Source organism: Cetorhinus maximus, chromosome 19 (genome assembly GCF_964194155.1).
Source record: "Cetorhinus maximus chromosome 19, sCetMax3.hap1.1, whole genome shotgun sequence".
In the NCBI taxonomy this organism is placed as follows: Eukaryota; Metazoa; Chordata; class Chondrichthyes; order Lamniformes; family Cetorhinidae; genus Cetorhinus; species Cetorhinus maximus.
The window spans coordinates 77,328,041-77,345,555 of NC_135897.1; the positions used below are offsets into that span (position 1 = coordinate 77,328,041).

Consider the following 17,515-nt stretch of genomic DNA (forward strand, 5'->3'; position numbering starts at 1 on the left):
CTCCCCTACAGAAAATAGTTCTAGTTGAGACAAAACAATATCTACTGGGATGAATTTCTCTATGCGTATACCTGGTCTCTCTCGCTCTCACTAAGAGCCGGCAGGGGCACAGAGGGCCAAAGTGCCTCTTTCTTTGCTGTATTAGTCTGTAACAGCCAGCTACAAAAGTGGATTGCTTGACCAGAATCAATAAACAGTACCCTCATTGATCTTTTCTGTTACCTCTTCAAAAAGCTCCCAAGTTAGTTGAACACGATTTCCCCTTTAGAAATCCATGCTGGCTCTTCCGAGTCAACCCATATCTTTCCATGTGACTATTAATTCTACCCCGAATAATTGTTTCTAGAATCTTGCCCACCATTGAAGTTAAACTGACTGATCTGTAATTGCTGGGCTTAACCTTACAACCTTTTTTGAACAAGGGCGTAATGTTTGCAATTCTCCAATCCTCTGGCACCTCCCCTGAGTCTGGGGAAGACTGAGATTATGGCCAGTGCCCCTGAAATTTCTACACTCACTTTCTTCAATATCCTTGGATGCATCTCATCAAGTCCCGGAGCCTTGTCAACTTCAAGTACTGACAGTCTATTCAGCATTTCCTCCTTATCAATTTTGAACCCTTCTTGTGGCAGATTTTCCTTGCCTGTCAGCATGGCCTGGGTAACATCGACCTTCTTGGTAAAGACGGATGCAAAGTATTCATTTAATACCTCAGCCGTGGCCCCCTTCGTCTATGTGTAAATTCCCTTTTAGGTCCCTAATTGACCCTATTCCCCCTCTTACCACCCTTTTGCTGTTTATATGCCTATAGAAGACTTTGGGATTCCCCTTTTGTTAGCTGCCAGTCTTTTCTCATCATCCCTCTTTGCTTCTCTAATATGCTTTTTCACCTCCCCTCTGAACCTTCTGTATTCCTCTTGGTTCTCAATTGTATTTTCTATCTGACACCTGTTGTAAGTGCACTTTTTCTTCTTCATCTTAATTTCAATCTCCTTCTTCATCCAGGGAACTCTGGACTTGTTTGCCCTACCTTTCCCTTTCGATGGAATATACCTTGACTGTGCCCGAACCAATTCTTTTTTGAAGGTAGCCCATTGTTCAGCTACAGATTTTCCTGTCAATCTTTCATTCCAGTCTATCTGGCCCAGCTCCGTTCTTGCCCTATCGAAGTCGGCTCTCGTCCAGTTAATTATTCTTACTCTGGATTGCCTATCGTCCTTTTCTATCATCAACCTAAAACGTACAATACAGTGATCACTGTCTCCTGAAGGTTCCCCCACTGACACTTGATCTACTTGGTCCACCTCATTTCCAAGAACCAGGTCCAACAATGTGTCTTTTCTTGTTGGATTGGACACCTGCTGTAGAAAATCCTCCTGAACACAATCTAGGAGCTTTTGCCCCTCTCCGCCCTTTTCACTACCACTGTCCCAGTGTACATTCAGGTAATTCAAGTCCCTCATTGTAACTACTCTGTAATGCTTGTGTCTCTCTGTAACTTCCCTGCAGATTTGTTCTTCTATGTCTTTCTCACTAGTTGGCAGCCTATAGACTACACACAGCAATGTAATTGCACCCTTTTTGTTCCTTAGCTCTAACCAAATTGATTCTGTCCTTGAACCCTCTGGGACGTCCTCTTTCTCCAGCACTGCAATGCTCTCCTTAACCAGTACTGCCACCCCTCCTCCTTTCCTTCCTTTACTATCTTTTCTGAACACCTTGTACCTAGGAATATTTAACACCCAGTTCTTCCCTTCCTTGAGCCAGGTCTCTGTTTTGCTACAACATCATATTTCCACATGGCAATCTGTGCCTGTAACTCCTAATCTTATATTTTGTGCATTCATATCCATGCATAGTAACCCTGATTTAGATTTTGTTACTTTCTCCCTTACCCCGACTTTACCTATTAACTTACTATTCTCTATACTAGTGCTATCTATCCCTCTCAGTATTTTGTGCACCCGAGTATTCCCCCTCATGTTTTTTCTTGGTTCCCACATCCCTACTGAGTTAGTTTAAAGTCCTCCCAACAGCACTAGCAAAACGCAAGGAACTCAGTCCCAGCTGTATTCAGGTTCAACCCGTCTGGCTCCCTGGAGCCAGTCCCAGTGTCCCAGGAATCTCAAGCCCTCCCTCCTGCACCATCTTTCCAGCCACGCATTCATCTGCCTTATCCTCCTATTTTTGTACTCACTGGTACGTGGCACTAGGAGCAATCCGGAGATTACTACATTAGAGGTCCTGCTTGCTAACTTTCTACCTAGCTCCCTAAATTCTGATTGCAAGACCACATCCCCCTTCCTACCTAAGTCATTGGCCCCAATATGGACCACGACCTCTGGCTGATCACTTTCCCCCAGAAGAATGTCCTGCAGCTGCTCTGTGACATCCTTGACCCTGGCACCAGGGAGGCAACATACCATCCTGAAGTTATGTCTATGGCCACAGAAACACCTGTCTGTTATCCTAACTAATGAATCCCCTATCACTATAGCTCTTCCTTTCTTCTTCTTCCCCTCCTGTACAGACGAGCCGCTCGTGGTGCCACAAACTTGACCTGCCAACTTGAAAAAGGCCCATTTATGCCCACTCTCTACTTTCTATTTGTTAACCAATCCTCTGTCTTTGCTAATATATTACCCAAACAGATTTAGTATGTGTAATGAAGCAGGGTTAATTAGAAATGCCATAGTAAAATATCCACTGGGAAATAGTGACCATAATACCATTGAATTCAATGTTAAGTTTAAAAATGACATATTCCAATCACAAACAAGAATTTAAACAAATCCAATTACATAGCTTTGAGGGGAGAATTGGCTAAGGTTAATTGGGTAAATAGACTACTAGGTATGGAGGTAAATGAACAGCGGGAAACATTTTTTAAAAATAAATCAAAATGTTCAACAAAAGTACATTCAATTGAACAACAAAAACTCAGCAAGGAAGACTTACTGAGGAAGTTAAGGACAGTATTAGATTGAACAAAAAGGCTTACAATGTTGCAGCAAGCCTGAGGAGTGTTCTCCGCCTTTCCGACGTATTGTGTACTGTGGAAGGTTTATTTGCCAACCTTGATCACCTTGTAACCATGTCTCTGTAATGGTGATTGGATCCAAATCATTTATCCCTATTTGGGCCACTAGTTCATCTATCTTCTTACAGATACCTAATCTTATTACAGATTCAGATAAAGAACCTTTTAATTTCTCTTTTTACTTCTATTCCCTGTAATGACCTTATTCACTGCTGTATGTTTTTTTTGTTAAACTGTTATTTTTTCCTGTCCCACTCTGTTTGTATTTATCCACATTGCTATACTCTTCCGATGCCTTGACCTTTTGTCTTTGGATTTCTAAATTTTCCTTCAGTCGAATCTTCACCCTGCATCCCTCCCCCGCCCCCACCCGTTAGTTTAAAGCCCTGTCCACAGCCGTTGTTACTGCAAGTTGTTTTATTAAGTAGTGTGAATTGAAAAGTTTATAACCTCGCTGAGGAATTTTGCTTGACTTGCAAATGTCATTTGAAGATTATAGCCTCAAATATTGTGATATTTTAAAAATAATGCTCACAATAGATGAGAGAAAACATTGCTGGTCCTCTCCCCTCCTTTATAAAAAGAATCCACTACTGTTATCCTAATTACTAGCTGCACCTTCATGTTAACTTTGTTCCTTGTACAAGCGCACCCAAGTCTTCGTGAACATTATCACTTACAAGTTTCACACCTCTTTTAGAAAAGTTGAATATTTTTTATTCTTTTGGCCAAAGTGAATAACTTCACACTTGCCCACATTATGCTCCATCTGCCATCTTGTTGCCCACTCTCTTAACCTGTCTGTATCTCTTTGCAGCCTCTGTGTCCTCCCCACAGCTCATCTTCCCACCTAGTTTAGCATCATCAACAAACATAGATATATTGTCCTCTGTCTTTTCATCTAAATCATTAATATAGATTGTAAATAGTTGTCAGCCCACACTTCAGTATTGTGTTTGCAGATAATTCTATGGTGCAAGCGATGCTTCTCAATATGCTCATTCCCTTCAACTGGATAGATAGCTGTGATAAAAAATTTGGGTAGGATTTGAGTGTATTTGAGCACAGCAAATACTGATGCTGCCTGTTGACTTCCATAATTAACTGACTCCAAAAGCAGACCACATGAAAGCCCTCTATCACTGAATCTTGTACAAAGCCAGCTTGCATCCATCAATACCCTGGCTTTCTGTGCTAATTTATTACCTTTTAAAAAATAATCTGTTGTTCAATTTTAGAGAAGTTGCCTCAAATGTCCAGGAGCAGTTTTTGAAACACTGCAAGGAACAACCTATTTCTTGCTCCTCTATTTCATACAAAGCAAACCCATTTACGAGAAATGGATGGAATTAACTTACTCTGTGGTACAGCCGCCCTCTCTCCGCAATACTGCAGAAATGTGACGTCGGTCTTTTGAAAGATAATTACGGGAAAAGCATTAGAAGACTTATTAGTGATTAAATTGGATCTCCCAGTCTATTCCAGGAACAGCCGCTGCAGCTGCCTGTCAATATCTAATACATATTAAAATAGGAAGTCCACATGGAATACTGGGGAAAAAAAAACTGCTTTTTGTTTGCAGAAATCACTCTTCAGTAGTGCTGTTGCCTGGAACTCCACCTCTTGTTTGCGCAGAGGCTCAAATGTGAATCTAGCTAATGTCTGCAGTGAATCAGGGTTGTTAAGAAAACATCAGGCACCAGGGAAGCTATAGATTTTCCCGCAGACATCCTCCGCATGAATTGTGTTATTTTCAATGCAGCCCCTGTAGGATTATTCTTGAGATTGATCCATTAAAACAGAATTAATTTTGTATAACAGGAGGGAAAAATTGTTCCTGATGGTTGTTCGATTATAGAGAACGAGAGAGAAGGAAATGGAGAAAGGGTTTTTTTTTTTGCTGAACAGACCCTAATGGATTCAACCCTACAGGAACAAAATACAATGGGCAAGAAATACACGGGTCACCACTGACAGGTTTGCAGGCTGGGGGGGCGCGGTGCCCATAAAATTACCAGGGTGGATTTCCCTCTGCCCAATCCCGACCATCTCGGGATGGTCGACGCTCGCCCCAGTTGACATCATTTAAGTGCCCAATTAATGATCAGTTAAGGGCTGCTTCTTGCTGGCCTTGGTTTTGAGGTCGGTGGGAGGAGGTCAGGGACAGAGAGAAGCCCGGTGGGTTATCCTGCTCAGGCCTCTGAAGGGAAAGGCAGGGTCCTCCCTCTCGGCCCCAATTTCCCAACCAGGCAGCTGCCCATCCCACCCACCTACCCAACCCTTGGCCAAGGTCTGTCCCCACCGGGTGCTCCTTCCTCCCCATGCCCTTGGCCTCACCATCATGGCCTCCAGGCCTGCCCCCACCGCAAGGCTCCCCAGCATTTAACTGCACCCTGGTTTCGGGTCTGACTGGAGGGGCTGCTTGTGCTCTCCATCTCCAGTGGCACTACAGGGCCGCCAAACAAATTGGAAGAATCAAATTCCTCGGAGGGTTAAAAGGCTGAGGATCAGCTGGCATCAGTGGGCACGTGTTCCCCACCAATTCTTTGGGTGGCAGCTAGGCTGGAATTCTGCCCCATGAGAAAGGAAGAAATTACATTGATAGAGCGACGCTGATGACATCTGAATGGTTGTACAATGCATTGGAACAATGAAGTACTTTTTGGAAGTGTAATCTCTGTTGTAATTTACAAATATATGGTAGCCAATTTGCACACAGCAAGGTTCGACAAAGAACAATGGGACAGTCACAAGGCAGTGAAAACTTGGCTTCAGAGTCACTTTGTGGTCACCAGATAGTCTGTTTTAGGTCAAAACAAAAACAGAATTACCTGGAAAAACTCAGCAGGTCTGGCAGCATCGGTGGAGAAGAAATCAGTTAACGTTTCGAGTCTTCATGACCCCGAAGGGTCATGAAGACTCGAAACGTTAACTGATTTCTTCTCCACTGATGCTGCCAGACCTGCTGAGTTTTTCCAGGTAATTCTGTTTTTGTTTTGGATTTCCAGCATCCGCAGTAGCTTTTAGCTTTTTGTTTTTAAGTCTGTTTTAGGTATTGGCTGAAGGATAGATGTTGGCCAGTGTGGGGGGAAGGGAGGGGAAGACCTCCCTTGCTGCTCTTCGAAATAGTGCCTTGCGGGAGCAGATGAAGCTCTGGTTTAACGTCTCATCTGAAGGGCAGCACCTCCAACAGCCGACCTGTGTTCGAGCCTATTGAATGAGATGAGCCCGTGGCCTTCTGAGTCGGAGATGGCCGTGCTACCACTGAACCTTGGCCAACTCCTAAACTATGCATAATATTGTGTGGTGCTACCCCAGGATATTGTTGTATTCTTAAGATATATTGTTGGAGACAGGAAATAAAAGCCTTCAGCAGGTGTGCATTTCCAGAGTAAATCACCTTGTTCTGTCTCATTGCAGTTGGTTTTCTCTAGTCTGAATGAAAACAGAGGTCTGCACACAGTGTGGTGTAGTCATGAGGATAATTAAAGAAAAGAGAAAGAAGTCAAAGTTGCAGTGGAGATACAAAGCACTTTCAGAAATGAGTAAACTATATCAGCAAAACTAAGGCATAACTCATTTTGTTCTCGTTTAAATTATTAATTCTTAATAACCACAGAATTCCTATTGGCCTATTTACATTTTCCACTGAGAACTGCTATTAGGGCTTCCAGCAGGCTCTGTCCAGGGGCAGAAAGCTGTGAAGACTTCGCTTCAGAGCCACCATGTTGGTGACCTGAATGAACCGCTGCCCCACTGCCCCCTCTACCACCCCACTGTTTTTAAATCATTTCAAAATTGTGGAACTCCTGACCTCCCTCAATCTTTTATTCCTTATATAGACTGGCGGATTTTAAAATGTAAACTTGGCATCTCCGAATCACACCGTCCTGATTTATTTTATCTCTCTTTTTAGCCTTGGATGTGCACAGAGGCCCTTGAGCTTTCAACTTGGTTTCTAAGTTTAAAGAGAGATATCTTTTCCTCAAATGGCACTGTTTTAAATATTTAGAGCAGTAATTAGATTTATTTAAGTCCTTCAAAGCATCATTTGATGCACCACAATGAATGTAGTGTATACAATTTCACCACTTTATCAGTTACCTCATTGTTACTGTGTCGAGGCTGCTCCACACTGGTACGAATGAACAGAAGCTTGCACATTTGGAAGAGTTTAGGCTGCTACATAATCCATGTCTAGAAATATAAATGTAGACTTTTTTTAATCAACGGGAAATGTAAATTGGATAACTAATTGATCGGCCACATCCTGGAGAGTTGTGGTCAGTGAGACCTAAAAGCCAAAAATTTGATTTTTCATTACGGCAGCAGGAGTACTATGGCATGTCTTAATATGCCTTGAACGGAAGAGGTGTTCAATTTCCATTTCTTTTCTAAAGGGGATTAATAGAATATTCAAACTGCCTCTTCTGGCTGAAATTTAAATTATAACGTTGCACTGAGAAGCCATGTATTAATGCAATGTCGGGAGAAATGTTTGAAACTATTCTGATCTTGTTTGCAACAAGTTCTGTATCGAAATAAAAATATTTAGGAAAGAAAATACTTCAAGGTGTCTGTGATTTAGAGGAATTTTCTCTTCTATTAGTTCACGGGATGTGAGCATCGCTGGTTAGGCCAGCATTTGTCACCCATCCCTCATTGCCCTTGAGAAGTGGTGAGCAGCAGCCTTGAGCCGCTGCAGTCCATGTGGTGTAGGTACACCCACAGTGCTGTTCGGGAGGGAGTTCCAGAATTTTGAATCATCAACAGTGAAGGAACAGCAGTACAGCTCCTAGTCAGGATGGTGTGTGGTTTGGAGGGGAATGTACAGGTTTTCCAATGTGCCTGCTGCCCTTGTCCTTCTAGGTGGTAGAGATCGCAGGTTTGGAGGGTGCTGTTGAGGGAGCCTTGGTGTGTTGCTGCAGTGCATCTTGTACATGGTACACACTGCTGCCGCTGTGTGTTGGTAGTTGAGGGTGTGAATGTTTAAGTTGGTGGATAGGGTGCTGATCAAGTGGTCTGATTTGTTTTGGATGGTGTCAAGCGTCTTGAGTGTTGTTGGATCTGCACCCATCCAGGTAAGTGGGGAATATCCATCATACTTGTGCCTTATCGATGCTAAGACAGGCTTTGGGAAATTGGGAAGCGAGTTACTCGCCACAGAATTCCCAGCTTCTGACCTCTTTTAGCCTCCGTGTCAATGGTAACCACCAGGAAATTGATGTTGGGGGATCTCAGCGATGGTAACACTGCTGAGTTGAGCCTGCTCAAATCCTCTGCCATCTGCAGCCTTCCTGCTGAGAAAAGTGACTATTGTTAATTTTTGACTAATTTTGTTGAAAAAATGAAATAATTGATTCAGATTTGCAACCCAATTTTTATCATAGTAATCCAGGCCATAACTAAAGATGCTGCTGTGTTTTTTTAAATCGCTTGTTTCTTTTATCTTGAGTAGCAATTATAATTTGCAACAACTTTGTTTAGGTGCTGGTAGTGGTCAGTTGGCAGCACTCTTGCCTTTGGGTCCAGAAGGCTATGGGTTCAAGTCCAACTTCAGCACATGGCATACTTGGCAGATGAAAATTAATGAAATTCATAAATCTCAAGACCAATACAAGAGGTGTGAGTGAACCTGCGATCTCTACCACCTAGAAGGACAAGGGCAGCAGGCACATTGGAAAACCTGTTATTGTCCAACTCTTTTTCGAACATAATGTTTCACTTGTGCCTCTATCTTATAAGTCCTGAATCTTTTTCTAAGTTGTGTTAAATGTGACCAGAATTGACTAAAAGGTATTCTCTTAATTTTTAGAGGAAGAGAAGGTTGCTTTTGTTAATTGGATTAACAAAGCATTAGAAGGTGACCCTGACTGTAAACATTTGATTCCTATGGATCCTAACAATGGCCGTCTGTTTAGTGCAGTTGGTGATGGAATTCTTCTATGGTAACTTGTTTTTTCCTTCTTTATACTTTTAATTGTGATAAAATAATCACACCACATATTGAAGCTTGAGATGCTGGTGACTTTATTTGTTCCTTTATTCGATCCCATTCTTTGTCCATGAGACCAAGCAATACTCCTAGCCCTCTGCCAATGCTACGCTGTAACTAACGGGTAAGAGGTGCATGAGTCTGGTTTTGTTCGATTTATCTGCTGATAGTTCTTCCCCTGTGAGGATTGATCCCAAGTTGGTTAGATGCATCGACCTAGAAATTCAGCTTTCTGAGTCTCCCAGAAACAGGCAGCAAGCACACGCTCTTTATGAATCAGAATTCCAGAATTGCGCTGCCCACTGCCGAAAAATTGTGACCAAGCATGAAGCCGGCAGTATGTATATGCAAATAAGGGATCTAATATCTCTGAGTCCTCCATTGCAAGATTGATTTGCCCTGAGGTAGCCAGTCCTGGTGGTTCACAGGAAAACCCAGGTCTCCATGCAGCCTAACGTGCAGTCCTTGACCAACAAGGCAGCCATTAAAAATATATTTACCTGAATGTGGAGCCAGGAGGAACAAGAGTGTTCCTCCCAATGCCATATTCAAAGAATGCCAGTCACTACACTCTTTAGGCCCTGCACCACCACCACCCCCGCCTGCCCCCAGTCAGTGGTTCTACTTCCTCTCCTGGCTCCCACCTAGCCTCCACTTTCTCCTTTCAGTTACTGCAACCTCTGGATCTGGTTGCCTGTTTTCCCAACCTCCACTTCCTGATCTAATTGCCACCTTTCCAATCACCTCTTTTGCCGGTCTCCTTTCTCTTTCAATCATTTGCTTGAGGGCCACTGCTGATGTTACAATGACCCAGTCTTCCTTCCTGCTTTGTCACCGAGCTAGCTCCCTGTCCCTGTTACCAACTTCCTCGGCTTGATGGTACTGAGTCCTGAAACTCTTTCGGGTGCTCCTCTAGGCCATGGAGATGACTAATATAGAACATGGAAACACTGTCATTTAACCTAAAATATGATGGGTATAATATTTCTGCTGGGTACAATCAAGAGTGATGGTACCTACTGTTGTGTCTGTTTGTTTGTTCTCTATTGTGCACTTAGTAAATAGTCTATGGACCTGGTAATGAAATCTGTTCCTGCAGTAACTGACAATTGAGATGACATAACTGTCTTCAGCAATAAGGAAAAATATACAGGTTATTTGTGTTAGGGATAGATTTTATGACCCACGAGTTTTAATCTACCAATGAACTATCCTGTCCTTGTGCAACATTTTAAGTCCCTCCCCAACGCTTTCCCATCCATTCTGACACCTGGATTGAGACCACCACACAATGACAAAGACTGAGAAGGAAATCTACTTCAAGGTCTCTAACACATTGTTCAGAAAAGAACTAGATAGACTTGCTTTTCCTTTCCTTCTGCCCCTCCTCTCAAGGGAGATCACTTGTCATCTCTCTCCATTGATCCAGGTGACATTTAGGGGTTTGCTGTGTGGTGGGGCAAGTACACATTGATTAATGTTCTATATCAATATGTAAATACTCTGGTTGATTTGCTATGTCAGTAAGGAAGCCATTTTTGGAAAAAGATCTTTGCATTTAAGGCATTGCTACATGGTTACTAAACATATTCTCCATATTTGGATTATAGTTCAACCTGTTCACCAAAAAATCTTTTTTTCTGTTCAGCAAAATGATAAACTTATCCCAGTCAGACACAATTGATGACCGCGTGATCAACAAAAAGAAGTTAACTCCATTCACAATTTCTGTAAGTGCTATGTTGCCAGCAATAATAATTTTAACAAGCATGTAAGGTATGTGATATGTTGTCACTTTATTCACATCCAGCACTAACATGCCAACCAAGGTGCATTTTGAAACTCTGGTGTCTTTTCTCGAAGGTACGATGGGAGATTTTCTATGGCAATGTTTGGTGCATAATAAATACTGAGGGATACCCTTTTTTATATTTAGCAGACTGTGTTAAATAGTAATTCTTATTTTCCATGACCGTATCACTCCTAAGAAAAAATTTAGATAACTGACACTATTCTTAGAGAAATGTTGGGTCTTGTTTATAGATTGTAAAGGAGTATTTGTATGTACATGTAATTGATGTTTTGGAAACAATATCATTGTTTGAGGATATCACAGCACTAATTAATTCTGTCATAGGAAAATCTGAACCTTGCTTTGAATTCTGCCTCTGCCATTGGCTGTACAGTGGTGAACATTGGTGCCCAAGATCTGAAGGAAGGGAGACACCACCTGGTACTGGGCCTCCTGTGGCAGATCATAAAGATCGGACTCTTTGCTGATATTGAGATTACCAGGAATGAAGGTAAGCAAGGAACATAAATGGCACCTGCAGTCTCATCTGGCCGAACATAACACACATTTAAGAGAATGGACTGCATTTTAAAGGGATAATGATTAGTGGGCAGGGAAAGTGTCCAGTAGTACAGTTCTCATTCTCTTCACTTTATTCCTGCATGCAAAAGATCGGGTGATGTCGTCATGCCATGAGAAGAATTATTAATATGCATGCATTTTGTTATTGTAAATACTTCCCACAACTCTTCAGGTGTGATGATGCTGCTTTGAGGCTCGTCTCCATGGTAATGTCTTCCAAGGTACTTAGCAATGTTTAATAAACAATGCAATGATGATGCTCACCTTGAAATGCCAATGCTATTTGTAATTTTGTAGTCTGCTTGGCAACCAATGTAAGACACGTTGTCCTAAGTGTTTAAAATCTTGGGTTTATCAAAAATTTTGCCCATATGGTTTTTGGCTTGTGATGACCTTTTTCTGCGTTAATATAATACTAAACATCCTGATAAATTATAAGATGCTAATGCCTTTGGTTCTTTAATTCAGCACTTATTGCCCTACTGAGGGAAGGTGAAGAGTTGGAGGAACTCTTGAAACTTTCACCTGAAGATCTACTTCTGCGTTGGGTCAATTACCATCTTGAAAATGCAGGGTATAATAAAATCAGCAACTTCAGTCAGGACATTAAGGTACTAGCATTTTGACTAAACATTTTCACTTTGAAGACTGATATCAATTTCCTCTCGTATCTGTGGCTATTTTTATCCCAGTTCTTCCAGATGGACTTGGTAGAATTGTTTGACATGTTTTATAGGGACAGAAAGCTAATTACAGAAAGGATGATTATGAACTAGCACAAATATTTCACACTGAAATTTACACACTAAATTCCAAGTTACTTGGGGCATTCCAAAATAGGAATAATGAGATGTACAGATTTCTGAATCAAAAGGCAGAAGAGGATTCTGGGCTTGATCCCAAAACAGGAAAGAGTTGAGCAGCCACCACTGGGAATCAGCAGGCTTATACTGGACCACAGCTACCTTGACTCCACTTCCTCACACCTCACTTCCTGTAAGAACTCACTTTCATTCTCTTATTTTCTCTGTCTCTGTTGTTCCGATGATGTCTAGTTCCATTCCAGTGCTGGCAATATGATTTCCTTTTCCTCAATTGAGGATTCCCCTCTATTGTGCTTGACAGGGCTCTTCTCTTTGTCAGCTCCATCTCTTGCACTTCTGCTCTCACTCCTTTTTCCTTCCTCCTAGAACCATGAAAGGATTCCCCTTGTCCTCATCTTCCATCTCACCAGTCTGCATGTTCAATGGGTCTCCTCTGCCACCTCCAGTCCGATGCCATCAGCAAACACATATTCCCCTCTCCTCTCCTTTGAGCATTCTGAAGGGATCATTCCATTTGCAATATTCACTCTTCAGCCCCCTTCTGCACCTTCTCCTTCACTTGCACCTTTATCATGCAAGTGCATAAGATATAATACCCGTCCATTTAGCTCCACCTTTCACACTGTTCAGGGCATCAAATATGTCTTCCAGGTGAAACAATGATTCAGTTTCAATTGAGTGCGCTGCCTTCACTCCTCACAATGTCATTTCCTCTGCACTGGGGAGTCCAAGTGCAGATTGGGTGATTTGTAGAACACCTCCATTCAGTCCACAAGCAAGACTCCAAGCTTTCGATCATTTATGATTTTAATTCTCCACTCCACCCTCACTCTTGACATTTTTCATGCTACACTGTTCCATTGAAACTCAACATAAGCTTGAAGAGCTTCACAGCCTTCTGAACTCAACATTGAGTTCAACAATTTTAGACTGTAACCTCTGTTGTCATTCCTTCTGACAGCAGCTGTTGGTGATGAGGGCCATTCCTATTTACATCTCCCCTTGACCCTTTACTGGCCCCATTATCATCTCCCTTTAGCTTGCATCATCATCCTTGTTGTCATTTAATCTCTCCTGCCTTCCTTCCTGTCACAGTCGTTTTGTTTTGTTCTTTTCCCCCTTCCCTCATTTTCCTGCCTCTGTACTTGAAACCTGTGACAGTTCGCACCAAAGGTTTTGGACCTTTAATATTAAATTTGTTACTCGCTCCACATATGCTGCCAGGCCTGAGTATTTCCAGCATTTTCTGCTTTTATTTCAGATCCCCAGGATCTGCAGTATTTTGATTTTGGATTGTGTGATGTTCTGTATTGGTGGCTGTATTCGGTCGGCATGTCAACAGTACAAAATGCTACATAATGCAACAACGCACAGAATAACACTTGAGAGCAATAATGGGTTGAAATCTGAGTATTATGATTAGAATTTCTGATATCATCTTGACAACAAGCTGTCCGCGGGTAACTATTTAGGGACAGTTTCATCCCTGTAATCCAACTTTGGTTTAATGTTCCACTTACTTCTAGGACTCCAAGGCTTACTTCCATCTGCTCAATCAGATTGCACCCGATGGAGAAGGCGATGAAATGAAAATTGAGATTGAAATGATTGGCTTTAACGTAAGTTCACTTGGGTGGTTATTGCTAGGTATTTGTCCTTTTTTCTTTTTTAAGAAACTATTTTACTGTTTGACTGCTCTTTTCATGGTCTTGCAGGAAAAAGATGATCTTAAAAGGGCAGAATACATGCTGCAACAAGCTGATAAATTAGGCTGCAAACAGTTTGTTACTCCATTTGACGTCACCGATGGTAATCCTAAACTCAACCTGGCATTTGTAGCCAACCTGTTCAATAAATATCCAGCACTGCACAAGCCAAACACGGAGTACGACCTCTCATTGTTGGAAGGTAAGTGTATATGGAGAAATATGTAGCTCTATTTTGAATGAAAACCCATGTTGAAAGGGAACTAAACCTTCTCCAAGAGGAAGATACTTTTTTTTAATAATCGTTTTGGTTTTCGCCTTTTTATTGCTCTGGTGCCTCTTTTGTTTTCTTGCTCCTTTTTTGAACCACTCTGCACTCATTATTTAAATGAAATTAAATTGACAGGCTTTATGCACAAACTGATTACAGATTATATCTTTGATCCATAATTCCTAGTATGTGGATTAATGTGGCTCTTCTGGAAACATGTTGACCAACAATGTTCTGTTACAAGGCACAATAATAAGAAAAAAAAAGTCTCGTAATGAAACAAGTGAGGAGGACGCACAGTAGAGTACATACCTCTGCCTTGCTGTGTTATCTCAATGCCATTACAATCATGTGGCTCTCCCTTGAGGCTTTTCCTTGCTTGATTGATGCTCTGTAACTACAAAGCTGAAAAATTAAATCTTTCTATTAAGAGCTTCCACCTCACTTAAGAGGCTGCAGGCCAATCCACACCCAACAACCTGCTCTGAAAACTCTGCTCATATTTTGACAGCTGTGATAAATTCCACCTCAGCAGCTGAGATAATTCACAACTTCTAAAACAATCAACAATGTTCTAAATCAAATAACCCGCAATATTCTTTAAAAAAAAAATCAATTTGTTCTATCTCCCAATGTTAATGGATCCTTTTTTTAAAAAAAAATCCAGGATCTGCATCCACATTTTTGCCAAAAACTAATCGGTTCTTCCTTGGACCACCTTATCCGTAAACCAAGTTTCATTGAAATCCCCTATTATATATTGTTTACAGACTAACACAGGGTAAAAACATTACCTCCACTTACCTTCAGTGGCAGAGATAACTAAGTTAAGTGTAGGGGAAAAAGATAATTTGTTAAAAACAAAAAACTGCGGATGCTGGAAATCCAAAACAAAAACAGAAACAGAAATACCTGGAAAAACTCAGCAGGTCTGGCAGCATCGGCGGAGAAGAGTACAGTTGACGTTTCGAGTACTCATGACCCTTCAACAGAACTAAGTAAAATTAGGAAAGGGGTGAAATATAAGCTGGTTTAAGGGCGGGGGGGAGGGGGGGTGGCGGGTTTGTTGTAATTTGTTGTAAGTTTCTAGTGTGCATTTAGGTATGATTCAGTTGAACTTTTCAAAAGAGGCACTGTATTATGGTTACTTGAAGGCTATTGTGAGGAGGCTTTATATTGCATTATAAAGTGACAGCAAAAAAAAAGTGTGAAATAAGCTCTGTGTCTCAACTATCTTGTTAGGATTGGTGAATCACTAAATTTAATGGCAGGAACTCTTCAGCTTTTTAAATGTCATATTATTTATTTTTACATACATACATATGAACGTATGAATTAGGAGCAGGAATAGGCCATTCGGCCCCTTGAGCCTGCTCCGCTGTCCAATAAGATTTGATTGTGGCCTCAACTCTACATTCTCGCCTACTCCCAATAACTTTTGACTCCCTTGTTAGTGAAGAATCTACCTATCTCTGCCTTAAATATTTTCAATGACCTTGCCTCCATGGCTCTCTAGGGAAGAGAGTTCCAAAGACTCCTGACCATCTTGAGAGAAAAAAAAATGTTCTGCCCCTTTTTTTTGCCTCCTCCCCATACCTCTCCTGCCGTGAAGGTGATCTGGCTTGATACATTACTGGTGCTCTGATGTTTTACCTGAATGGTTATTTTTAGAATCAACCTAGGCAACCAATATTGGCAAGCTACTTGACCTGCTAGATAACTGGCCAAGTAAGACCACTGTGTAGTTGGAAAGAAAGAACTTGCATTTATACAGCACTTGTTCTCCTGTCCACCTCCTGAACCAGGGCCTTGAGTGATGAATCAGAATATCAGGGAGCCCACTATCTGCCATGTTGTGCCATCTTTACTCTTCTGTAGGCCAGACACTCTTCTCCAATGACTTCCAGAACCTGCTGCAGCCAGAATGCATTTCACCTTTAACTGCTGCAGTCTAGCTCTTAGTGGAAGAACCTCACATCAACTTGAGCCAGCGTCATGAAGTTTGTATGCTGCCTGCATTACTTTGAGCTGACATGTCGTGATCGCCATGCCCGTTTTCAGGGGCTATCAAATTTTTAGCTCCAACGTCATATAGTTGAAAAGGCACTATAGCACTTTAGTAGAGAATTCCATTTTTGTGCTTTGTAAGTTGGGAGAATGCAAACATTAGTTCTCAAATTCTAGGGTAGATGGAAACGAACACTTATACCAAACCAAAATTTTGCATTGAAGTTTTAAATAATATAGGTTTGACATTTCTAATGCTGTGCTGATTTAGAGTTGAATGTTAGACACCCTGGCGTTATTCAAAGTGGATGAAGGAACTCCTGCCTGGTATCCTGGTCAACGTTCCTTCCTCAACCAATACCATCAAAACAGGGAGAGTTATTTATCTGTGTTTGTGGAATACCGCTGTTGCAAAATGACTTCTATATTTACCACAACAGTCAAGTTCCTTGAAAAGTAATTTACTCATGTGAAATGCTTTGAAATTTTTCAACATTATGAAAAAGGAGGGATTTCTTTTTTCCTCATGCAAGAGTGCACAAGCTTCAGTCATTGCTTTTTGATTGCCAATAAATACATTACAGTGGTTTGATTCAGAGAAATTATTTGAATAATGTTTGGAGCAGTATGCAAATTCAGATTGCTTCAAAATGTGTTTTATTTTTGCTTTCCTTTTTTGTATTCCCACCTGCTTTGGTGTATGCAGATTTGACCCCTCCCATTGTAGGTACTGTATTTAGAGCTGCTTCATGTGTTCTCTTTCACCATCCCTGAACACACTCACCCTGTGACAACCCCAACCTTCCTATATTCCATCTTCTCGTAATTTCACAACTGCTGATTTGCTTTGTGAACAGAGCAGTTTCAGGGAGCACTTTGCTGAACGCATAGCTGCTTTTCCTGGAAACTGTTCCAGTTGTTTTATTGAGTAACAGAGCATGCCATTGGCTGTGGGTTTTTTTTTTGTTCTGAAGCTATGCTTCACTCACATGTCAATGTAAGAAAGTAGTGACTGGAAACAAGTTACAAAGCAAACATTCAATTGTGTGGTTCTGGTGCTGCAAATGTCCTCTGCAAGTTAGCAGAACCCAAAAGTTGAATAATATACTTAAATTATATAGTGGTAATTTTTTTATTTCAATGTTTCTCATCATTGTGGAAGTCCATTTGAGCATAGTTGTGGCTATTTGAAGTGACGAGGAATCATGCTGATGTTGATTTTTTGCTTTGAAGGTGCACAACACTGAGTGTTTTCAGTTGTACATTGTTAAATACGCCATATAAGACAAAAATTAAGG

The 17,515-nt window shown here is 41.4% G+C and overlaps 1 protein-coding gene across 4 annotated transcripts in view; it reads left to right on the forward strand.

Moving 5' to 3' along the window:
- LOC144693945 (plastin-1-like) overlaps positions 1-17,515 on the forward strand; it is a 139,425-nt gene that overhangs the window by 85,266 nt on the left and 36,644 nt on the right. For all 4 annotated transcript variants that reach the window (XM_078564204.1, XM_078564203.1, XM_078564205.1 and 1 more), the window contains exons 5-10: positions 8,856-8,988; positions 10,684-10,765; positions 11,173-11,338; positions 11,878-12,020; positions 13,760-13,852; positions 13,949-14,141. In XM_078564204.1, coding sequence (XP_078420330.1) covers positions 8,856-8,988; positions 10,684-10,765; positions 11,173-11,338; positions 11,878-12,020; positions 13,760-13,852; positions 13,949-14,141 — 810 coding nt within the window. The remainder of the gene's footprint in view (positions 1-8,855; positions 8,989-10,683; positions 10,766-11,172; positions 11,339-11,877; positions 12,021-13,759; positions 13,853-13,948; positions 14,142-17,515) is intronic.